This window comes from Coregonus lavaretus (assembly GCF_964263955.1).
Source record: "Coregonus lavaretus genome assembly, chromosome: 4".
In the NCBI taxonomy this organism is placed as follows: Eukaryota; Metazoa; Chordata; class Actinopteri; order Salmoniformes; family Salmonidae; genus Coregonus; species Coregonus lavaretus.
In genome coordinates, this window is record NC_139991.1 from 20968925 (window position 1) to 20996084 (window position 27160).

General features: G+C 44.0%; 1 protein-coding gene across 1 annotated transcript in view; it reads right to left on the bottom strand.

Moving 5' to 3' along the window:
* Positions 1–27160, bottom strand: part of LOC311128107 (serine/threonine-protein kinase BRSK2-like) — a gene marked incomplete at both ends in the record, with an annotated part of 155288 nt that overhangs the window by 77567 nt on the left and 50561 nt on the right. Inside the window, one exon of the mRNA XM_084160079.1 lies at positions 5311–5405. Coding sequence (XP_084016205.1) covers positions 5311–5405 — 95 coding nt within the window. The remainder of the gene's footprint in view (positions 1–5310; positions 5406–27160) is intronic.

Below are 27160 nucleotides of genomic sequence, written 5' to 3' on the forward strand. Positions count from 1 at the left end.
CTCCCCAATAGAACCCCAAAAGTGCTTATAAAACTCAGATAGTAAACCATCAATGCCAGGGGCTCGGCCTGTTGAGAGCTACATAACTGCTGTGGACAGCTCATGCAGTGTAATGTCAGAGTCCAATGCGACTCTTTGCTCAGGTCCCAATTGAGGAAGACCGTGTAACAACTGTTCAGTACACAATCAGTCACAATCCTCCGCCTTATAGAGGGCAGAATAGAAATCCACGGCATGTTGACACATTTCACTGTCATCCGTGGTCACCTTCCCATCAGGGAGACGAAGGCAGACCATCTGTTTACGTTGCAATGTCGACTGTCCTAGGTTTTTTTTAAAAGCACTAGGAGCATCCATATCCTTGAGGGAAGCGAAACGAGACCTAATCAAGGCACCCTTCACTCTTTCATGCAGAAACGACCTCAGTTCATGTTTCTTGTCCTGTAAGTTCATGACTAGTCCGGGGTCATTCTGAGTGAGCAACTTCAATTCAATAGATTTAATGTCCTGTTCAAGGGCCCTGATAGTCTCTTTAACTTCAATTCGAGACAGAGCAGTATACTGTTGACAAAATAATCGTATTTGGGCCTTCCCAACCTCCCACCATTGTCTCAAGGACTCAAAATTCCCTTTTGTAACTCTCAATTTTTCCCAAAACAACAAAAACCTTTCACAAAACATGACATCATGTAACAATTTAACATTAAAATACCAATAAGATGATGACCTTCGTGGACAGGACAAGTGAATATCAACAGTGACAATATGGTGATCAGAGAAACCCACAGGAGTAATGTCACACCTTCCAACCCTACTACAGTATTGCTCAGATACATACAACCTGTCTAACCTTGCTGCACTGACATGACCTTCATTAACTTTTAGCCATGTGTACTGCCTAACTTTTGCATTCCTTACTCTCCACACATCAGAAAGCTCAAACTCAGTTAATAGACCAGACAGACAAATTGCTGACCGCAGGTGAGGTTCTTCAGCGGTGCGATCAACAGTAAAATCCACTGTACAGTTCCAGTCCCCCCCTAAAACCATACACCCCTCTTGGTCACACTGTCTTAAGGTTTCCTTTATTTTATCAAAACCAACAATACGCTCTGTACCCTCATTAGGAGCATAAACATTCAAAAATAAAAAATAAACCCCATAACATCCACCTTGACCAATAAAACCTGACCCTTGACAATCTCTGTTGTAGATACCACAGTCACCCCTAAGCCTGAAGAAAACAAGATCGCCACCCCAGCACTGAAATTAGTACCATGACTGAGTATATGCTGCCCCTCCCACCACATACCCCAGTCAACCTCATTTTCCTCATCACTATGTGTCTCCTGTAGGAAAACTACATTAAGCCTTTTCTGTTTTATTACTTCTAATACCCAAGCCCTCTTATTCCTGTCCCTTCCTCCATTAATATTGAGAGAACCTACCCTTAGTACCTCCATATAGAAAAGAAAAAGGAAAAGCAGAAGATACCACAGAGAAACCAGACAAAGAGAATAGAACACCCTATGAGGCATAATCATCATCATTATTTAAATGTTCTCTTAACCTGACCACGTTTCCCACCACCTTTTGCTGCTGCAACAGCAGTAACAAATTTCCTCAAGCGAAACCGCTTCTTCTCACTCAACTGGTCTAACCCCACCGTCTTCTGTAACATCACAGCTGACCTCACAAACTTATCAACATCAAAATAATCTGCCAATTTGACAGATTTCCCAAAAGTCTGATCCAGAAACCCATTTACCTCCTCTAGATCGTAAATTGAGTCCTCACCAACTGATATCGTATCAAGAGAGATATCCATATACTTCTCCTGATCCTCCTCAACTGAGGCCACAGACCACTGACTCCCCTCTACCACATCCCTTTCAACACTCCCCACTTGCACCCCATCACTCGTACCAGGCATCTCCTCCACTACCTGGGAGACTAGCCCCACCTGAACCCCATTACTCGTAGTGGGCATCTCCTCCACTACCTGGGAGACTAGCCCCACCTGAACCCCATTACTCGTAGTAGGCATCTCCTCCACTACCTGGGAGACTAGCCCCACCTGAACCCCATTACTCGTAGTGGGCATCTCCTCCACTACCTGGGAACCTAGCTCCACATGAACCCCCCCCCTGTACCCCAGCACTCATAGTGGGCATCTCCTCCACTACCTGGGAGATTAGCTCCACATGAACCCTCTCCTGTAACCCATTACTTGTAGTGGGCATCTCCTCCACTACCTGGGAGATTAGCTCCACATGTACCCCCTCCTGTACCACAGCACTCGTACTGGGCACCTCCTCCCCAGTCTGAGGAAATGGCCCTTCAGATCCATCCTTACCTTCTACAACAATTTTTTCCTGCTGCATAACATTTCCCTCTGGTACAAGTTGCACCTCTGTGCCCTCAACACGGACAACTTGTTCCTCAGCAACAGATGTGTGTGGCTGCTCTACCACTGTCAGCCCACCTCTTCCTACATCAGTGGGCCCAGGTGTTACGAGGACCACCTGCGCCCCTCCCGCTGCCTTCTCCCTTTTCGGGCAAGCATGTCGCTTATGACCAACATCCCCACACTCAAAACACTGTTGACTACCCGTACTAGCATAAGCCATATACAGTCTATTGTCATACTTGACTTTAAACGATAACTCCAAAGTCTGCTCCGGTGAGTCCAAAAACATAAACACCTGTTGCCGAAACGACATAACCTGTTTCAACGCCGGGTGTTTGCAACCCAATGGGACAACCTTAATTGAACTTGCAAACTTCCCAAAGTGCAATAACTCGCGCTCCAATAGCTCAATTTGAATAAACGGCGGTACATTTGAAATCGTTACCCTTGTTGACGGAGAAAAAAGCGGCGTAACTTGAATAAACATTCCTTTAAGAAGTACGCCATGCTCAACCATACGATCAACAAGGCGCTCTTCTTTAAGAAATACCACCACCGCTTTATTAAGGGTCCTCTGTAGCTCAGCTGGTAGAGCACGGCGCTTGTAACGCCAAGGTAGTGGGTTCGATCCCCGGGACCACACGTACCCAAAAAAAAAAAAAAAATGTATGCACGCATGACTGTAAGTCGCTTTGGATAAAAGCGTCTGCTAAATGGCATATTATTATTATTTATTATTATTAATCCGTGACGCATAAGCAACATTCTCATATCCTACCTTCTCTCCTACGGCGACCAGAACCTCCTCCACCGTGACAGTAGCTTCAGTAACACACCTAAAGCCGTGCCGAAGTGACAGGGACGGCGTCCCCATTCGGGCCGCCATCCCCACCAAAATCAGGGTAATTTCGACACGAAAAACAATATACTTAATTCTACCACAACAAGAAAATAGAAATAATAACCTTAATCATGCATAGAAGAAAAAAAGGATATCACCAAAAAAAGGAAAACCCAGGATATCTAACTCTACACAACACTCGCACTTAGCACACACTCAAACAATTCCCAGCATGCACCAAACACTCCCAGCATGCAGAGAGAGAGAGAGAGAGCGAGAGAGAGAGAGAGAGAGAGAGAGAGAGAGAGAGAGAGAGAGAGAGAGAGAGAGAGAGAGAGAGAAAGATTTGAAAAAATTCTGATATAATGAGGGAAAGAACAGAGACAAAAAAGGGAGATACTCCATGTGTCATTCAACTCAAACTAACTTCACACACACACACACACACACACACACACACACACACACACACACACACACACACACACACACACACACACACACACACACGCACACAAACACACACAAACACACACACACACACACACACACAAACACACACAAACACACACCCTAATCAGAGTTAACGATCCATTAATCAACTAAACCAAGGCCGTGGAAATGAAGAGTGAGAGGGTTAAAGTGTTGAGTAGGCCTGATGGGTGGAGTAATGCTCCCCTCTTTTCTCCCGTTTCCTCCATCCCACTCGTTCTCTCATTAGGCTGAAAGAACAACATCAGCGGAAAGGAGAGGCAGCAGCTCTGAAATGGCCCGTTTGGCTGACTCTGCTGCCACGCTTACTGTACACACACTGTACACACTCTGTACACACACTGTACACACACACACCATATGAGATGGCAAGAGTGTGTTTGTACGTTAACATATTATTACATATATTTTGTATATATTACTGTACACACGCACACACACATCTTACCAAACTCTACTCTTTCTTTCCACTGCCTTGCTTAGTGCACCGTGCACACACGTTTGTGCATAGCGTACTGCACACACTCCTGTGCAGACTGACAAAACACACACGCAGTTAACTGCCCTACTGAGGGGTGACCATGGGAATGAGGGAAAGTAAAGCATGTGCTTTGTCAACAGAAAATCTTCCCCACTACATCCTAGTGGGCCCACTGGAGTCAGGATATTTAGTCCACAGAAACACACACACATACACCAGCCAGGGTGTTTTTTTATTGAGAACATTTGTCACCCATGGCTGCCTGTGACCCTTTCTCTGTGCGGAGGACAAAGCAGTGTGATAGTGCCAAGCACCACACTAACCTCCTGCGCAGGTACACCATCTATCTCACTCTCAGGATATTGAAGTGTTGGCACTACTGAAGTGTGTGTGTGTGTGTGTATGTGTGTGTGTGTGCCAGCGTGTGCGCGTGCATGCTAAGTGATGATCTCATCCTGTGTGTATGTGGTGCGTGTATGTGTGCATGTGAGAGCACATACAGTATGTTGTATGTATGCGCTACACCCCATTCAAATTAAATCTGCCCACGATCCAATTACATCCCAATGAGATACTTCAGTGTGATTTCCTGAATGTGCTGCATCCCATGAAAGGTAATTATACTAGATCAGATTAAGGCCTGCTCCATTCTCCTAACTCCCATGGTATGCTCCCCCATAAGGGCTTATTATTGCAGAGAAGTCTAGTCTGGCTATTGATGGGGACTGGTCTAATGAGGAAATGCTGAAGTGTTGCTCAACATACTTTGTCATTCATAGGCCCCAATACTCACACACACACTGACACAAAGATGCACACACAAACACACACACACACACATACACACACAAAGATAAAGAGCTATGAAAGGTTAGGAGGGCATCTCTATTAATCTGTTTTACATTACAGCAGTATCCCTGGAAGGCCTCCTGTCATACCGTCAGACACTGCAGGGCAACACTCTACTCTCTCTACTACAGTAACAGGAAGGCCATGTCATATTACCCTCTTTTTTCTAACGATAACAACAAAGGCCATACATACGGCTCTCCATTGTAACATGTAGTATCAAGCCCACGGTCTTACCTTCATGAGGACAGACTCGCTGAGTTTCTCTCTGTTGACGATCTTGATGGCCACTTTCTGACACGTGACACAGTGGATTCCCAGCTTCACCAGGCCTGAAACACACAAATATGCACAGCGAAGACCGTCAAACACATAATAAACGCAATACAGGAAGAGTGTGTTAGTTAAACCCCACATCTGAAACACACACAGACACAGACACAAAGCAAAGAGGGTCAAACACACAATAGCCAAATGAGTAGGCCTGTCTTGTTTGAACCAGTTGTATCAGGTGTTTTTATGCTGGGCTGAAACAAAACCCTGCAACAACACACAATGACTCCGGAAACAGAGTTACCTTTGCCTCGTGTATCGAACAAAGTCCCACTGAAGGGAACCAGAGTGAATGTCAGTGAGTAGGGAGTGTCAGTGAGTACACTAAATCTCCCTCAGATAAAGAATACACACACATACAGATGAAAAGACAGAGCATCGGTCAGGCCACAACAACACAACAACTCTATAATCGAAAACATCCCTCAAAGCTCTTCATAAAAACCACTGTATGAAACCCCCCAGAGCCACGCAAGCCAACGTCTCCCATCTCGCCATTTTGCATCTCAAAGTAAATGTCAACTTCTACATAAACAGCAACATGAAAGAATAAATGCAGAAAAGCAATAGCTTTATTTTATGACTCACACACACCCACACACAATGGCGACATCCATCTTTTAGGGTGTCACTTTCTACTAAAAGGTCTGCGTCTAAATACCACCACATGCTGCATATGCACAACTTTCATTACCTGGCATACATATTTCAGAGGAGATGTACATATCCTACATTTGACTGGTGATTTCCCCATGGGTTTCCCCAAAGGGGTGAGGAAACTGGGAAACCGGGGCTGTAAACACCAGTGGCTTTGAGCCAAGATGGAAGCCGCAGGGCCTATTTATGTTAGGCAGTTATAGCCAGAATGGCATCCTGGACGACATTCACAATGTGCCATTGATCTTGCTGTCAGCGTAGTTCGGGGACTGCTGCTCGATTGCCTGGCCAACATGGGTTAGAGACCCCGGCAACCACTTTACACCAGGTAATGAATATTTGATATTGATGTAATTGCCTCGAATAGATTGCGTGTGTGTGTGTGTGTGTGTGTGCGTGTGTATGTGTGTGTGTGCGTGCGTGTGTGTGCGTGTGTGTGTGCACGGGCGTGACGACACCAAAAGGCAAACACATTAGCAGTGTGAGTCATCAGTGAAAGAACAGGAAAATATGGGGAATACACTGAAAGAGATTGGAGAATGAAAGAGAGATGACGTGCGCTCAGTGAAGCTGTGGGCGTTAGAGAGAGAGAGAGAGAGAGAGAGAGAGAGAGAGAGAGAGAGAGAGAGAGAGAAAGCGAGAGAGAGAGAGAGAGAGAGAGAGAGAGAGAGAGAGAGAGAGAGAGAGAGAGAGAGAGAATCAGCCAGGCACATATTGTATTGTAACAAGCCAAATCCCATAAAAATATATACAATAGTATATATTAGTGATAATTGGATCCAAATGAAAGTAGAATGTGTAAAGCGTATGGATCGACAGTAAAATACAGAAGTGATCAACAGTCTCGTAATCCACCTCTGTTGTAACATCTGAGGTGAGGAGAAATTAACTTCTGTTGTTGGCAGGATGAGAAGATGAGAGGGGGATGAGGAAACATACTGTGCACAGTACTGAGAATGACTCCGTTTACAGTTTACACTGAGCTGTATAGCAGTGAGAGTATGAGCGACTAAGTCAACTCCCCTGATACTAAGCAAAGACTAGACTAAGACTAGAACACACACACACTTACACATGCACACACACAGAAACACATACACACACAAACAACACACACACACACACACACACATCTGACCAACGCAACTGAATCAGCAGAGCAACCCCATTGATTTCTCCTCCCTCTATCCCTCCCTCTGACTCTCCATCCCTTCCCCCATCCCTCCTTCGCCTGTTAAGATCAATACAACCCAAAAGCCCTCCAGGACGATGTCATCAAAACTCTCAAGGCTAGAAGTCCAACCAGCCAGACCCTAAGGCTCTCCAGTCCCAGAGCTGGGGATAGAACCAGGTTTGTATTCAATAACTGATTCATTTTCTAAATGTATCTCACTTCTTTAACTTCAGACAAGACTAAACCCACATACATGTGGAGTGGGATACATGTAAACAGGTGGAAGCTGAGGAGGCCCATCCATGCTACATGTCCAGTGTGTCAATAATTTATTTTATTTATTTATTTTTATTTCACCTTTATTTAACCAGGTAAGCCAGTTGAGAACAGGTTCTCATTTACAACTGCGACCTGGCCAAGATAAAGCAAAGTAGTGCAATAAAAACAACACAGAGTTACATATGGGGTAAAAAACATAAAGTCAGAAATACAACAGAAAATATATATACAGTGTGTGCAAATGTAGCAAGTTATGGAGGTAAGGCAATAAATAGGCTATAGTGCAGAATAATTACAATAGTATTAACACTGGAATGCTAGATGTGCAAGAGATTATGTGCAAATAGAGATACTGGGGTGCAAAAGAGCAAAATAAATAACAATATAGGGATGAGGTAGTTGGGTGGGCTAAATTCAGATGGGCTGTGTACAGGTGCAGTGATCGGTAAGGTGCTCTGACAACTGATGCTTAAAGTTATTGAGGGAGATAAGAGTCTCCAGCTTCAGAGATTTTTGCAATTCGTTCCAGTCATTGGCAGCAGAGAACTGGAAGGAATGGCGGCCAAAGGAGGTGTTGGCTTTGGGAATGACCAGTGAGATATACCTGCTGGAGCGCAGACTACGGGTGGGTGCTGCTATGGTGACCAATGAGCTAAGATAAGGCGGGGATTTGCCTAGCAGTGATTTATAGATGGCCTGGAGCCAGTGGGTTTGACGACGAACATGTAGTGAGGACCAGCCAACAAGAGCGTACAGGTCACAGTGGTGGGTAGTGTCACGATCGCCTATGAAATAGGACCAAAGCGCAGCGTTGGGAGTGAACATGATGACTTTATTAAACTGATCACACGATCAAAATAACTGACGAAAACGTGATGTCTCTGGTTAAACACACAAACCAAAATGAGAACAATAAACCACAAACACAACGTGAAAGACAGACAGTTAAATATGGCTCCCAATCAGAGACACCCAGCTGACACTCGTTGCCTCTGATTGGGAGTCACTCAGCCCAACATAGAAAATTAAACATAGAATACCCACCCTGGCTCAACATAACATTGTCCCCAGAGCCAGGGCGTGACAGTACCCCCCCCTAAAGGCGCGGACTCCGACCGCGCCAAGCAAATCCCACAGGGGAGGGACCGGGTGGGCACTCCGCCTAGGTGGCGGATCCGGCTCCGGACCTGACCCAGGCACGGGTTGTGCTGGACTGCCGACGCACACCGTAGGCTTGGTGCGTGGAGCAGAGGCATGCCGGACTGGGCTGACGAAGCACACCACTGGCTTGGTGTGGGGAGCAGGAGCGGGCCGAGCCGGGCCGTCGAAGCGCACCCCTGACCTGGTGCGGGGAACAGGCACGGGCCGTGCCAGACTGACGAAGCACACCACTGGCTTGGTGTGGGGAGCAGGAGCGGGCCGAGCCGGGCCGTCGAAGCGCACCCCTGACCTGGTGCGGGGAACAGGCACGGGCAGTGCCGGGCTGTCGAAACGCACCACAGACTTGGTGCGGGGAGCAGGAATGGGCAGGACTGGATCGGCGACGCGCACCACAGACTTGGTGCGGAGAGCAGGAATGGGCCGGACAGGGCTGACGAAACGCACCACAGACTTGGTGCGGGAAGCAGGAATGGGCCGGACTGGGCTGGCGACGCACACCATAGGCTTTGTGCGTGGAGCAGGAATGGGCAGGACTGGATCGGCGACGCGCACCACAGGCTCGATGCGGGAAGCAGGAACAGGCCAGACCGTACTGGGGACACAGACCACTGGCCCTACACCGGGATCTGGAACGGGCCGGACCGGACTGGCAACACACGCCAGTACCTCTCGCCGTGCCTCTACTTCCTCCATCCCCTCTTCGACCAGTGGCCCCCTTAACCCGGCGGCCTCCTCCGGCAACCCACTGGGCCGCTCTATCGCGGCCTCCTGCTGGTCCGACGTCGTGAGCCCCCCCCTAAAAATTCTCTGGGGTTCTCTCCTCCCCGTGGGCCAGGCCTCCATCATTCTCGCCCACCTCTCGCTCCTCTGTCTCCAACCCTCGTCACTCAGCTCCTCAATGGGCTTGACCCAGTCGACGCTGCCACGGAGATCTGCCAGCGCTTTCCCTGGCGATGGCTCCTCGACTCGCTGCTTGGTCCAGTTGTGGTGGTTTATTCTGTCACGATCGCCTATGAAATAGGACCAAAGCGCAGCGTTGGGAGTGAACATGATGACTTTATTAAACTGATCACACGATCAAAATAACTGACGAAAACGTGATGTCTCTGGTTAAACACACAAACCAAAATGAGAACAATAAACCACAAACACAACGTGAAAGACAGACAGTTAAATATGGCTCCCAATCAGAGACACCCAGCTGACACTCGTTGCCTCTGATTGGGAGTCACTCAGCCCAACATAGAAAATTAAACATAGAATACCCACCCTGGCTCAACATAACATTGTCCCCAGAGCCAGGGCGTGACAGGTAGTGTATGGGGCTTTGGAGACAAAACGGATGGCACTGTGATAGACTACATCCAATTTGCTGAGTAGAGTGTTGGAGGCTATTTTGTAAATGACATCGCCGAAGTCAAGGATCGGTAGGATAGTCCGTTTTACGAGGGCATGTTTGGCAGCATGAGTGAAGGAGGCTTTATTGCGAAATAGGAAGCCGATTCTAGATTTAACTTTGGATTGGAGATTCTTTATGTGAGTCTGGAAGTTGAGTTTACAGTCTAACCAGACACCTAGGTATTTGTAGTTGTCCACATACTCTAGGTCAGACCCGTCGAGAGTGGTGATTCTAGTCGGGTGGGCGGGTGCCAGCAGCGTTCGATTGAAAAGCATGCATTTAGTTTTACTAGTGTTTAAGAGCAGTTGGAGGCTACTGAAGGATTGTTGTATGGCATTGAAGCTCGTTTGGAGGTTTGTTAACACAGTGTCCAATGAAGGGCCAGATGTATACATAAGGCTACTGCTGATATGGTAAAGTATGTTAAGTGTTCAATAGTTCCTGTGGGACACGGTGTCTGGTTGCTGGGGTTCTGTCAGCATATTACGTACATGCAGACACACATGCACGCACACACGTGTACACCCGTACAAATGTTTACACATGCACATATACACACACTGTAGGGACGCAAACTTGTAAACACACAAACACACTCACACAGACACAAGTACACCCGTACACATGTGTAACATGCACGTACTGTATACACACATACACTGTAGGCACTCACACTTGTGAACACACACACACACAAACACACACACGTCACTACCTGGAGTGATGATGCTCTACTGATTAATGGTGAGAGGTCAGCTGTCAGGGAGGTCAAAGGCTGGGGTATAATCTGGACATGACCTGTCACCTGACCTTTAACACTAAAACATCTACATAACCAGCATGACCCATCTGACAAATCTCATTACCAACTCAAACCAGGGGTTGGAACCGGTTCAGGGAACAGAACAGACAACCGGAAAATAACACATTTTTTAAAGGAACAGAATCAGAACTGGGTACGAACGTGATCTATACTATTCTAGAAGAGAACCATTATTTTATAAACATGGGAACCGGTTAATAACGTGCTTTTACGTTCCGGGCATTTTTTTCAGTCCCACTAAAAAACGCAACAAAGCCCTCACTCTGTCACACAGAAACATATTCCAGTGTCTGCCTTCCAGCTGAAAATCTTTGCCAGTGTGTGTGCATGTAGGCTACCTGCTCCGTGTAGGCTACCTGTTCCGTGTAGGCTACCTGCTCCGTGTAGGCTACCTTTGTGTGTGTGTGTAGGCTACTGTACAAGCGTGATTCAGAAACGAGAGATTTTTTATTACAGAAAAACTTTTTCAATACTAGTTAATTAAGGATACTATAGTTAACACGTTTCACATTGGATTTATTAACTACAAAAAGGTAAGATGTGTTTTTAATTCTGGTGCAGCTCTGCACACACAAGCTTGTTAGCTAGCTAGCTAGTCCAACGTTAAGCCAACTCTAAAACATTCAAAGTTCCCCCATAGAAGCCGCTACTCCATAGGTACAATTCTGTGGGCCTAGCTAATTCTGATAATGCATGTCATAACAAGATGCCCAGCGCTTCAAATGAAGCCTCCTCCTCCACCCTCTCTCGCTCTCTCCCCACCTGCAAAATGTCTGTCAATTCCCGCGCCCTACATTTGTCTGTCCATCTGGCATGTAAAGAACTATAGCTTGCCCGCTCCATAGCAAGCTGCTCTATCCGCACTGATTGATGAAGTAATTTAATGTCGAGCTAAATCGATTTCAGAGGTTTTACACTAGAACCGCTCGGCGTTGATGGACCCGCCTTCAAGCTAATGAGCAGTCATTCTGACTACAATATTCTAACAGCGTAATTAATCTATTTCATACATGCTATAGCAAAAATAATCATTTGGTTGGTTATGAAGGCCTTGGGTAACATTAGAATACACATTTTATTTCAAATAACACAATAGCATTTTAAATGGTTTATGTTACTGTAAGCTATATGTAAAAAACTAAATAAACACCAAAAATAACACAATAGCATTTTAAATGGTTTATGTTACTGTAAGCTATATGTAAAAAACTAAATAAACACCAAAATTCAAGTGTCCAAATTGTTATTTTTGTGGAGTGCCTTTGTTACAACAATGAAAGAGAAAGCATATGCGTTGGAACATTGGTTATTTTTATATCAACAAAATAAAATAAAAAATACCCCAACCACCAAGAAGCACGGTCAAAAGACTAACGGTCAAATGATGAAAACATCAGTAGCCTAAACATCATTATAAGCAACAAGTGGCCTTGATAAATAGTGAAACTCAGCACAAAAGCAATAATGGCATTATAGTGAATATAAGTGTCGATATGACAGCAGTCAAAAATAGTCAATTATTGTCAGCTCGTGCTCGTGTGCATCTTCACGCAATGGCATTAGTTGGATTTCATTTAGCTGTTATTCCTTGTCCTTACAGTTGACACAATATTCGTAACTTTCACTTGCTTTACACACTTTTACATACCTTTGTTTGGTTGTAGTGTGTAATAGTATCCAACTTTCTCTTGATTGTGTACAGTTGTCTTGTCATTCTTCAGCACTGTTGCTCCACAACGGCTGTGCAGGTGCCTTATTTTGTGCAGATGGCGGGAGCTTCCGTCTCACTTTGTTCATGGTGCCGGCCATACTTGTTTTCTTTGCAAGCAACTTGTTCGCCAATGACAGTGAAGTGAAGAAATTGTCCATGGTGACATTGCTCCCCTTGCCAACATAAGGTTCCACAAGCCTCATCACCACATTCTCTGACACTCACGCCTGCTGCCCGATGTGGATATTTTCCCAGAGATTGAAAGTCGTTCAGCATGTACAATTATGCACAGTAGACTGATAAGACTGATAAGACTGCTTTGATTCGGTAAACTGATTTAGGGTACATACCATTTTAAGATTAAGCCTATAATTAGAATGGATCAATACAATAGACTGGCCTGCCCTGTTCTTCATTCACAATTGGTGATTACATAATTATGCTTTTTTCGCTTCCCCTCGCTCATCAACTCACCCATTCTCCCCATCATACTTTACTTCATTTATTTAATCTGTTATTATACGTGTGAAATTAGTTTTGGTATAGTTTAGGTTAAGTTTCGAGGCAATTGTCAGGTGGGGGTTTTTTCAACTGGGCACTGCACTTTCAACTGTTATAAGGAGGAGAGGAGCAGGCCCTTCTGTTGGGAGAAAGAGGGGCAACGGAGGAAAACCATTCAAACAAATGACATGCCCTCCTAAAACTGGTTATAACTCCAGTTCTGTTTGTGATATTAAGATTCTAACGGCAGTGTGTTATATAGACATATTTAGGAAAAGTGAAGGACAGAGGGAGGCATGAGTTAAAAAATGGCAGAGCAATAGAAATAAAACAATTATGAGCAGTCAAAATGACTCCTTTAGCGGTTCTAGTGTTAAAAAGGAACAGAAAGGAACAATATAAACTGGTTCGAACCAGAACTTTATTTTGCAGGTCGGAACAGTTCTGTTCAGAACTAAATGATTGGAAAATTACTTTGGTTCCAACCCCTGACTCAAACTGACACTAAAACACATTCATAAACGTATGGGTTCAATTGCATGTTTCATATCAAATCACACAAATCACTGCCTGTTGACTAGATTCAGATGACATTTTTTATTACATTTATTATCACATATATTTTATCATATCTACTAACAAAGTCAGACAATGAAGATAATATAATTTCTGACTTTTGACTATATTAAGGCATTTATAGCGAGTTTAAAGTTCAAAGCAATCGTATGCAGTTACAGTGAGTCTACCGAGTATTAACTAGAGCTATCATGACTATAGAGACATCAGTTCTAAGGACACAATGCCATGAGTCATCTCTTTACTGGCTCTGCTGTATTTTAGCAAAATATTATATTTTCAATCAAGTACTGTTATTGGAAGCCTGTGGCCTAAGGGTGCAGTTAGCCACCCACACACACTCACACACTCTGTAGTGCATACTCGGTAGTGGAGTCCACAGTGGAGTGGCTACTCTTCTGCACCACTTCAGGCTGCTATTTTTAAACAGCAGTCGACAGAGTGCAAAGCACAGTACAGTGCAGCCGCACGGAAATGCCTCCTCCAGAACTCTGGTTGATGACGAACATCAATGCAGTTTGGGAGTTTTCTCAGCGACTTTGACTCAATTTAGGAAAAATAGGACAAGTTCTAACATGCATGCAAGCATGTGATCAAATATTTCAGATGTCAGGAGGATAAAACATCACAACAACTGAGTGTGTGTGTGTGTTCATGTGCATACGTGCGTGCGTGCATGTGTCTGTGAGTGTGTGTGTGTGTGTGTGTTGTGATGGAGTTTCCTCCAGAAGGGAAGCATCTGTAGCTGTCACAGGCTGACTGATGACACCTCTGAATCTCTGAAATATACATTAGTCCTGCCACAGATGGAATCTGTATATTGGCCTATTTACATCCCATTATACAGACAAGGTGTTACGCAAACACACACACACACACACGTACAGTGAGGGAAAAAAAGTATTTGATCCCCTGCTGATTTTGTACGTTTGCCCACTAACAAAGAAATGATCAGTCTATAAATTTTATGGTAGGTTTATTTGAACAGTGAGAGACAGAATAACAACCAAAAAATCCTGAAAAACGCATGTCAAAAATGTTATAAATTGATTTGCATTTTAATGAGGGAAATAAGTATTTGACCCCCTCTCAATAAGAAAGATTTCTGGCTCCCAGGTGTCTTTTATACAGGTAACGAGCTGAGATTAGGAGCACACTCTTAAAGGGAGTGCTCCTAATCTCAGCTTGTTACCTGTATAAAAGACACCTGTCCACAGAAGCAATCAATCAATCAGATTCCAAACTCTCCACCATGGCCAAGACCAAAGAGCTCTCCAAGGATGTCAGGGACAAGATTGTAGACCTACACAAGGCTGGAATGGGCTACAAGACCATCGCCAAGCAGCTTGGTGAGAAGGTGACAACAGTTGGTGCGATTATTCGCTAATGGAAGAAACACAAAAGACCTGTCAATCTCCCTCGGCCTGGGGCTCCATGCAAGATCTCACCTCGTGGAGTTGCAATGATCATGAGAACGGTGAGGAATCAGCCCAGAACTACACGGGAGGATCTTGTCAATTATCTCAAGGCAGCTGGGACCATAGTCACCAAGAAAACAATTGGTAACACACTACGCCGTGAAGGACTGAAATCCTGCAGCGCTCGCAAGATCCCCCTGCTCAAGAAAGCACATATACAGGCCCGTCTGATGTTTGCCAATGAACATCTGAATGATTCAGAGGAGAACTGGGTGAAAGTGTTGTGGTCAGATGAGACCAAAATCGAGCTCTTTGGCATCAACTCAACTCGCCGTGTTTGGAGGAGGAGGAATGCTGCCTATGACCCCAAGAACACCATCCCCACCGTCAAACATGGAGGTGGAAACATTATGCTTTGGGGGTGTTTTTCTGCTAAGGGGACAGGACAACTTCACCGCATCAAAGGGACGGTGGACGGGGCCATGTACCGTCAAATCTTGGGTGAGAACCTCCTTCCCTCAGCCAGGGCATTGAAAATGGGTCGTGGGTATTCCAGCATGACAATGACCCAAAACACACGGCCAAGGCAACAAAGGAGTGGCTCAAGAAGAAGCCCATTAAGGTCCTGGAGTGGCCTAGCCAGTCTCCAGACCTTAATCCCATAGAAAATCTGTGGAGGGAGCAGAAGGTTTGAGTTGCCAAACGTCAGCCTCGAAACCTTAATGACTTGGAGAAGATCTGCAAAGAGGAGTGGAACAAAATCCCTCCTGAGATGTGTGCAAACCTGGTGGCCAACTACAAGAAACGTCTGACCTCTGTGATTGCCAACAAGGGTTTTGCCACCATGTACTAAGTCATGTTTTGCAGAGGGGTCAAATACTTATTTCCCTCATTAAAATGCAAATCAATTGATAACATTTTTGACATGCGTTTTTCTGGATTTTTTTGTTGCTATTCTGTCTCTCACTGTTCAAATAAACCTACCATTAAAATTATAGACTGATCATGTCTTTGTCAGTGGGCAAACGTACAACATCAGCAGGGGATCAAATACTTTTTTCCCTCACTGTACATATGGTGGAGGCATACTTAGGCATGTATAGACTTCTCTTATCACCAGCCAGTTCCAATGTAACCTACAGTGCCTTCAGAAAGTATTCATACCCCTTGACATTTTCCACATTTTGTTGTGATGCAAAGTGGGATTAAAATGAATTTAAATGTACTTTTTTTGTCAACGATATGCACAAAATACTCTGTAATGTCAAAGTGGAAGAATAATTCTAACATTTATCAATCTCCTAAATCAATACATGAGAATCACCTTCGGCAGCGATTATAGCTGTAAGTCTTTCTGGGTAAGTCTCTAAGAGCTTTGCACACCAATTAATGTGTTGTGAAATCTGTTGGGAATGTACTGTAATGTTTTTTAAATTGTATAACTGCCTTAATTTTGCTGGACCCCAGGAAGAGTAGCTGCTGCCTTGGCAGCAGCTAATGGGGATCCATAATAAATACAAGCACAAATATACCTGGATTGTACAATATTTACACATATTATTTGTAAAATTCTTCAAGCTCTGTCAAGTTGGTTGTCGATCACTGCTAAGCAGCCATTTTCAAGTCTCGCAATAGATTTTCAAGCCGATTCTAGTCAAAACTGTAACCAGGCCACTCAGGAACATTCAATGTCGTCTTGGTAAGCAACTCAAGTGTATATTTGGCCTTGTGTTTTAGGTTATTGTGAATTTGTCTCCCAGTGTTTGTTGGAAAGCAGACTGAACCAGGTTTTCCTCTAGGATTTTGTCTGTGCTTAGCTCTATTCCGTTTATTTTTATCATTAAAAAAACGTCCTAGTCCTTGTCGATGACAGGCATACCCATAACATGATGCAGCCACCACCATGCTTGAAAATATGAAGATTGGTACTCAGTGATGTGTTGTGTTTTTCTTTGCCACATTATTTTTGCAGTTTTACTTTAGTGCCTTATTGCAAACAGGATGCATGTTTTGGAATATGTTTTATTCTGTACAGGCTCAATTAGGTTAGTATTGTGGAGTAACTACAATGTTGTTGACCCATCCTCAGTTTTCTCCTATTACAGCCATTAAACTCTGCAACTGTTTTAAGGTCATTATTGGCCTCATGGCGAAATCCCTGACCAGTTTTCTTCCTCTCCGGCAACTGAGTTAGGAAGGACGCCTGTATCTTTGTAGTGACTAGGTGTATTGATACACCATCCAAAGTATAATTAATAACTTCACCATGCTGAAAGGGAAATTCAATGTTTTTTTCTACCAATAGGTGCCCTTCTTTGTGAGGCATTGGAAAACCTCCCTGATCTTTATGGTTGATTCTGTGTTTGAAATTCACTAATCGACTAATGGACCTTACAGATAATTGTATGTGTGGGGTACAGAGATGAGGTAGTCATTCAAAAATCATGTTAAACACTATTATTGCACACAGAGTGAGTCCATGCAAATTATTATGTGACTTGTTAAGCACATTTTTACTCCTGAACTTATTTAGGCTTGCCATAACAAAGGGGTTGAATACTTATTGACTCAAGACATTTCAGATTGTAATTTTTTAATTAATGTGTTAAAATTTCAAAAAAACATAATTCTACTTTGACATTATGGGGTATTGTGTGTAGGCCAGTGACACAAAATCCCAATTTAATCCATTTTAAATTCAGGCTGTCAAGGGGTGTGAATACTTTCTGAAGGCACTGTATATGAAAGGGGCCCTATGAGGTTCTACATTAAGACCAGTATTACAAGGTTTCTAGGGTCTTTCTGCACAGTGACAAAGCAGGTGTTGTGTTATTAGGCCACAAAACACAAGCCAAACACAATATAATATGAATGTAGCCTAATGTACAAATCCCCTCTCATCTCTCCACTAATCGTATGGTTTCGGAGTGCACTGAATATTCAATTCAAATTCAAATCAATTCATGTGATCTTGTCCATCAAAAGTACTGTACATATTGGTGCAGAAGAGTTGCCTTGGCCATTTAAAACTCAAAGGCAGTACAGAAGACAAGTGCTGTTGTGGTTGTTGTCATATGCTATAATCACTGACAAAGACCTCTGGGTACTCCAGCGCTGCAAGGCGTTGTTTTGGCACTCTTGGTCTGCTCTATGCTAATGACCATGGCAGAGGATTTCTATTAGCTCCTACAGTGCCTTTCAGCACCCTAAAAGTGCACACACACACACACACATCCGCACACACACGTGCCGAGCACACACACAGTAGAGAGAGAGAAACAGACACACAGAGAGAGAGAGAGAGAGAGAGAGAGAGAGAGGGGGAGAGAGAGAGAGAGAGAGAGAGAGAGAGAGAGAGAGAGAGAGAGAGAGAGAGAGAGAGAGAGAGAGAGAGAGAGAGAGAGAGAGAGAGAGAGAGCGCGGTAGTACTGCTAAGGCTGTGTGTCTTTGGGCTTTCAAATGATGGAGTAAGTGGCATTGACATAAAGGGACTATTAAGACACCCACATACTCTCACACACAGAAACACACGTTTACACACACAGATGTTGGAGACACAACAAGACAGTAGTGTTTCAATATTCTCCCACAAAAACACACTTCACTCTGTCCTCCAAGGACTCTCATCTACATATGGACACACACACACACGCACACACACACACACAGAGAGAGAGAGAGAGAGAGAGACACACACACACACTCTGTCAGCACAGTCCACCTGATGACTATCATCTACATATGGGCACACACACACACACACACACACACACACAGACACACACAGAGAGAGAGAGAGACACACACACACTCTGTCAGCACAGTCTACCTGATGACTCTCATCTACATATGGGCACACACTCATACACACACACACACACACACACACACACACACACACACACACACACACACAGACAGAGTGAGAGAGAGGGAGAGACACACACACACACTCTCAGTCAGCACAGTCCACCTGATGAGCTGACTACCATCTTTAGAACTGAGACGTTTCAAAAACACACATTTGACACGTTATAACTGAAACACACACACCACACAAAGCATGCATGCAGACAGATGCATATCTTATTATGCACATATTGTACACACATAACATCACAGCTGTACTCCATGCTACATATTCATGCCATATACTCGTTTAAATCAAAAAGCTACGACAGCTACACTGGTCCTGTTCTGAGAAGGCACATCGCACCGTCACTCATTTGATGGCTACCTCCTTTGCCCTCGTCCAATCAAATCACGCCTTGGTTCTTGGCTGCCTGGTGCATTGGGATATTGATTACCTGCCTGTGTGGGTTTTCCAGTGAGACCATGACATGTACACTCGCACGTGTGCACGCACACGCACACAAACACACACCCATACCCACCCCTCCGCTACACACACACACACACACACACCACTCGTTGGAATACACTGGAGAGTCATTCTCATTGTCATGTTGCTCACTATGGAAGGTTAATGAGACAGAATAGACTCAAATGGACTTGAACATTGATTTCATACCATGGATTAAACATCCTATTCTATTCACTAGCCACCGCTTTGGTTCCAGCCCAGCGCTGAAATATCTGATTCAACCAATCAAGGGCCTGGTGAGCAGTTGATTAGGTGTGTTAGTGCTGGGCCGGAACAAAAGCCTCCATGCACTGAGGCCCCAAAAGACCGGATTGGTGATCACGGAAAATGTATGGCACAAGAATGGATTGCAATAAAGTCTTATAAAATGTATATTTGGTAAGTAACATATACGTAATATGACTACACAGAATCAGTTCTTACCTGTTGTTGAACCATTGAATAAAGAGCAGTAGCAGCAGATGTTCATCAGAGGAGAGCATGCAGAGAGGGGAGGGAGAGAGACAGAGACAGAGTCCAATGATTAGATTTCAATTCCAGAATGGGACAATCATTCAGATATGTTTTTCTTGCTTTTAACCATTTTTCAAATTATCTCGGTTGACAAAATGCATAGTACTTAAAATAAATGGATCAGCTTACTTCCAGATCTTATATAATTGTTCACATTTTCAGACCACTTTGGATTTTAACAGTGTTCCAGGGGTTAGCTGACAACGTTATGAAAACAATCTGCATGCTTCAATGGGGCAGAAGTCTGTGAGTTGTGTGATTCTGGATGGCTAGATAGCTACCAACAATTACAACAAACTGCCATATGGGGAATCGTAAGTGACTCGTGTCAGCTAGTTTCATCTTGTTTTTGATACCATGTCTTGTTTTGAGGTGTTTTGACTGATTTCATGTCAATGCTAATATGCCTAAAATTCGCTAGCTAGCTAACTAACAACTGTAACAATGTATTTGAGAGACAACAAGTGCTCATTGTGCAAATGTATTTAAGTTTTCAATAAACATTGTTGTCAACAATCTAAGCCAACCCTGTCTGTTTTGACCCATAGTTGCGCATGCGTCGGTTTTGTTGCTAAACAACCCGCCCGTCTATAGGCTGCAGGATGCTCAATGCAACAACCTATTTTGCCACTCATCACAACTGTGGCATGAACTGATTTTTCTACCCAGAGGATGAACATTTTCTACCCAGAGGTTGATATGCATTTGTAGGCCTATATTCTGTGTAGGTTGAAGGTAATCTATGTCAAGGTTAGGCTATCCTTCCTTCCACATGCCCCTCCCCTTCCATACCTCATGGGGACTGATCACACAATAGGCTACCCCTAACCACTCTTCCTCTCACACACAGCCAATAGCAGGCCTCCATCCTTCATTAATGAGGTAATTAATAAAAATCACTTTCTCTCTCACTCCGTCTCTCTCTCTCTCTTTTCTCTCTCGCTCTTCCTCTCTGCATAGGAAAGGGGGAGGAGAGGAAAAGGAGGAAGGCCAAGAAAGCAGGTCGAGCCTCGGGAGAGAGTGAGTCCGAGACAGCGGGAGGAGCAGAGTGAGAAAGAGAGAAAGAAAGAAAAAAGAATGAGAGAGAGAGAGACAGAAAGAGAGAAATATGCAGAGAGAGAGAAAGAGACGCTGCGTATAAATACAAAGAGAACGCAAGCATATGTTGTGGAGGTGCCGTTCGAAGGTACATCATTTTCTGCACTAGAAGTAGGGTTAGGCAGTATCCAGTTTTTCATATCGTCATACCGTCCTTCTCGCATACCGGGTTATATATGGTATTACCGGCTTAGTACACAAGGGGGCGCCAAAAAAAAGAGCAAAAAAGCCTATTGGGCGTCTATTACCAGAATGCTAACAAAATGTGCACATGTAATAGCGAATTTCAATGGAGGCTGCTAGTTAAATATGCTAACCAACACAAATGAAAATAAACGAATTGCAAAGACAGCATGTAGAGGTCTGTAATTTTTATCATAGGTACACTTCAACTGTGAGAGACGGAATCTAAAACAAAAATCCAGAAAATCACATTGTATGATTTTTAAGTAACACATTTGCATTTTATTGCATGACATAAGTATTTGATACATCAGAAAAGCAGAACTTAATATTTGGTACAGAAACCTTTGTTTACAATTACAGAGATCATACGTTTCCTGTAGGTCTTGAACAGGTTTGCACACACTGCAGCAGGGATTTTGGCCCACTCCTCCATACAGACCTTCTCCAGATCCTTCAGGTTTCGGGGCTGTCGCTGGGCAATACGGACTTTCAGCTCCCTCCAAAGATTTTCTATTGGGTTCAGATCTGGAGACTGGCTAGGCCACTCCAGGACCTTGAGATGCTTCTTACGGAGCCACTCCTTAGTTGCCCTGGCTGTGTGTTTCGGGTCGTTGTCATGCTGGAAGACCCAGCCACGACCCATCTTCAATGCTCTTACAGAGGGAAGGAGATTGTTGGCCAAGATCTCGCGATACATGGCCCCATCCATCCTCCCCTCAATACGGTGCAGTCGTCCTGTCCCCTTTGCAGAAAAGCATCCCCAAAGAATGATATTTCCACCTCCATGCTTCACGGTTGGGATGGTGTTCTTGGGGTTGTACTCATCCTTCTTCTTCCTCCAAACACGGCGAGTGGAGTTTAGACCAAAAAGCTCTATTTTTGTCTCATCAGACCACATGACCTTCTCCCATTCCTCCTCTGGATCATCCAGATGGTCATTGGCAAACTTCAGACGGGCCTGGACATGCGCTGGTTTGAGCAGGGGGACCTTGCGTGCGCTGCAGGATTTTAATCCATGACGGCGTAGTGTGTTACTAATGGTTCTCTTTGAGACTGTCCCAGCTCTCTTCAGGTCATTGACCAGGTCCTGCCGTGTAGTTCTGGGCTGATCCCTTACCTTCCTCATGATCATTGATGAGATCTTGCATGGAGGCCCAGACCGAGGGTGATTGACCGTCATCTTGAACTTCTTCCATTTTCTAATAATTGCGCCAACAGTTGTTGCCTTCTCCCCAAGCTGCTTGCCTATTGTCCTGTAGCCCATCCCAGCCTTGTGCAGGTCTACAATTTTATCCCTGATGTCCTTACACAGCTCTCTGGTCTTGGCCATTGTGGAGAGGTTGGAGTCTGTTTGATTGAGTGTGTGGACAGGTGTCTATTATACAGGTAACGAGTTCAAACAGGTGCAGTTAATACAGGTAATGAGTGGAGAACAGGAGGGCTTCTTAAAGAAAAACTAACAGGTCTGTGAGAGCCGGAATTCTTACTGGTTGGTAGGTGATCAAATACTTATGTCATGCAATAAAATGCAAATTAATTACTTAAAAATCATACAATGTGATTTTCTGGATTTTTTTAGATTCCGTCTCTCACAGTTGAAGTGTACCTATGATAAAAATTACAGACCTCTACATGCTTTGTAAGTAGGAAAACCTGCAAAATCGGCAGTTTATCAAATACTTGTTCTCCCCACTGTATATAGGAAGGAGCTACCGAATGTCATTTTTGGTGAGTTCGGACATTTACAAGTGATTGTGAACGAGAGACATTGTGCAAATGACCAAAGTTTTGATGCATGCTTGTCTGAAGGAATAACAGTCCTGGCTCTGGAGCGGCATGTGTAGGCTACACGCTGTGTCTGTGTGGAGTCTGGAGTCACTAGTGCAACAGGCCTGCCTGCTCTGCTCCGAGAAGAGAAGGGGGCCGAGAACGAGGAAGAGAAAAAACGCAAGTAAATCAAGATAGTGGCAGCTGTACAAATAACTCATCCAAAGGGCTTTTACTTCTCAAACACGGCAGAAAGCTAACACAATATGATGCACCGTCACCTTATTAATTCAGCCACTTACTTAGATTAAATAGCACGTTAAATTTAGGGGTCACGTTAATGCAGAATTCTGCAGGGTTTTTCACGCAGGAAAATAAAATAAAAAGCATAAGACATTTCTTGCTGCATTTTGTAAACACAGATGTAAAATGCTTCACATTGTAATTTCTACTAAAATCAAATAAAATCTAATTTTATTGGCCACATGCGCCGAATACAACAGGTGCAGACATTACAGTGAAATGCTTACTTACAGCCCTTAACCAACAGTGCATTTATTTTTAATAAAAAAGTAAAATAAAACAACAACAAAAAAGTGTTGAGAAAAAAAGAGCAGAAGTGAAATAAAATAACAGTAGGGAGGCTATATATACAGGGGGGTACCGGTGCAGAGTCAAGGTGCGGGGGCACCGGCTAGTTGAGGTAGTTGAAGTAATATGTACATGTGGGTAGAGTTAAAGTGACTATGCATAAATAATTAACAGAGTAGCAGCAGCATAAAAAGATGGGGTGGGGGTGTGGGTGGGGGGCAGTGCAAATAGTCCGGGTAGCCATGATTAGCTGTTCAGGAGTCAGCATCAGACTAATGTTGTGCTTCAGTTGCAGTTCTCCAGTCGGATGATAATTCACTAATGGGCATTCTATCAGCAGACAGACTCTGACTGATGTGGAGCTACTTTTCTCTGGTACTTTTCTCGGTGTAGCCAGCCTACTTTTCTCTGGTACTTTTCTCGGTGTAGCCAGCCTACTTTTCTCTGGTACTTTTCTCGGTGTAGCCAGCCTACTTTTCTCTGGTACTTTTCTCGGTGTAGCCAGCCTACTTTTCTCTGGTACTTTTCTCGGTGTAGCCAGCCTACTTTTCTCTGGTACTTTTCTCGGTGTAGCCAGCCTACTTTTCTCTGGTACTTTTCTCGGTGTAGCCAGCCTACTTTTCTCTGGTACTTTTCTCAGTGTAGCCAGCCTACTTTTCTCTGGTAAAATAAAATATGAACTTTAAGCAAAACATTAGGAAATGTAGCTGGCTACATTCTTTCTATGACAAAACTTTGAAATATGATGGCCATGCATCGTTTTTGCAAAAAAGACCTTGCTTTTTCATTATAAGCTCATTTACTTGTGTGGCTGCCAGCCAAATAGCATTGCACTTCTGTTGTCATTAGATGAAAATGAAGCTATTTTCTGCCTAATGTGTTGCACTAATGTATTTTCTGTGAAGAAAACTATAGTTGCACGTCCCAGATCACTCTATTGAAGCAAAGAAAACACTGTTGACTTTCACGCCCCCATCCACATCAACGGGACCGCAGAGGAGAAGGTGAAAAGCTTCAAATTCCTCGGTGTACACATCACTGACAATCTGAAATGGTCCACCCACACAGACAGTGTGGTGAAGAAAGTGCAACAGCGCCTCTTCAACCTCAGGATGCTGAAGAAATTCGGCTTGGCCCCTAAGACCCTCACAAACTTTTACAGATGCACCATTGAGAGTATCCAGTCAGGCTGTATCATCGCCTGGTACGGCAACTGCACTGCCCGCAACTGCAGGGCTCTCCAGAGGGTAGTGCGGTCTGCCCAACGCATTCAACGGGGGCACACTGCCTGCCCTCCAGGAGATGTACAGCACCCGATGTCACAGGAAGGCCAAAAAGATCATCAAGGACATCAACCACCCAAGCCACGGCCTGTTCACCCCGCTATCATCCAGAAGGCGAGGTCAAAGCTGGGGCCGAGAGGCTGAAAAACTGCTTCTATTTCAAGGCCATCAGACTGTTAAATAGCCATCACTAGCCGGCTACCACCCGGTTACTCAACCCTGCACCTTAGAGGCTGCTGCCCTATGTACATAGACATGGAACACTGGCCACTTTAATAATGAAACACTAGTCACTTTAATCATGTTTAATGTTTTACTCATTTAATATGTACAGTGGGGGAAAAAAGTATTTAGTCAGCCACCAATTGTGCAAGTTCTCCCACTTAAAAAGATGAGAGAGGCCTGTAATTTTCATCATAGGTACACGTCAACTATGACAGACAAAAATAGAAAAAAAAATCCAGAAAATCACATTGTAGGATTTTTAATGAATTTATTGGCATATGATGGTGGAAAATAAGTATTTGGTCAATAACAAAAGTTTCTCAATACTTTGTTATATACCCTTTGTTGGCAATGACACAGGTCAAACGTTTTCTGTAAGTCTTCACAAGGTTTTCACACACTGTTGCTGGTATTTTGGCCCATTCCTCCATGCAGATCTCCTCTAGAGCAGTGATGTTTTGGGGCTGTTGCTGGGCAACACAGACTTTCAACTCCCTCCAAATATTTTCTATGGGGTTGAGATCTGGAGACTGGCTAGGCCACTCCAGGACCTTGAAATGCTTCTTACGAAGCCACTCCTTCGTTGCCCGGGCGGTGTGTTTGGGATCATTGTCATGCTGAAAGACCCAGCCACGTTTCATCTTCAATGCCCTTGCTGATGGAAGGAGGGTTTCACTCAAAATCTCACGATACATGGCCCCATTCATTCTTTCCTTTACACGGATCAGTCGTCCTGGTCCCTTTGCAGAAAAACAGCCCCAAAGCATGATGTTTCCAACCCCATGCTTCACAGTAGGTATGGTGTTCTTTGGATGCAACTCAGCATTCTTTGTCCTCCAAACATGACGAGTTGAGTTTTTACCAAAAAGTTATATTTTGGTTTCATCTGACCATATGACATTCTCCCAATCCTCTTCTGGATCATCCAAATGCACTTCAGACGGGCCTGGACATGTACTGGCTTAAGCAGGGGGACACGTCTCGCACTGCAGGATTTGAGTCCCTGGCGGCGTAGTGTGTTACTGATGGTTGGCTTTGTTACTTTGGTCCCAGCTCTCAGCAGGTCATTCACTAGGTCCCCCCGTGTGGTTCTGGGATTTTTGCTCACCGTTCTTGTGATCATTTTGACCCCACGGGGTGAGATCTTGCATGGAGCCCCAGATCGAGGGAGATTATCAGTGGTCTTGTATGTCTTCCATTTCCTAATAATTGCTCCCACAGTTGATTTCTTCAAACCAAGCTGCTTACCTGTTGCAGATTCAGTCTTCCCAGCCTGGTGCAGGTCTACAATTTTGTTTTTGGTGTCCTTTGACAGCTCTTTGGTCTTGGCCATTGTGAAGTTTGGAGTGTGACTGTTTGAGGTTGTGGACAGGTGTCTTTTATACTGATAACAAGTTCAAACAGGTGCCATTAATACAGGTAACGAGTGGAGGACAGAGGAGCCTCTTAAAGAAGAAGTTACAGGTCTGTGAGAGCCAGAAATCTTGCTTGTTTGTAGGTGACCAAATACTTATTTTCCACCATAATTTGCAAATAAATTCATTAAAAATCCTACAATGGGATTTTCTGGATTTTTTTTTCTCAATTTGTCTGTCATAGTTGACGTGTACCTATGATGAAAATTACAGGCCTCTCTCATCTTTTTAAGTGGGAGAACTTGCACAATTGGTGGCTGACTAAATACTTTTTTGCCCCACTGTACTTACTGTATTCTAGTCAAGGCCATCCTATTTAACTATTGCTGTATACTGTATATATATATATACAGTATATACTATATTTATACTCCGGACTCCGACATTGCTAATATTATACAGTATATTTCTTAATTCCATTCTTGTACTTTTAGATTTGTGTGTATTGTTGTGAATTGTTAGATATTACTGCACTGTTGGAGCTAGGAAAACAAGCATTTCGCTACACTCGCAATAACATCTGCTAAATATGTGTATGCAACCAATAAAATTTGATTTCATTTGATATAAAACGCACCCCTGTCAATACACAG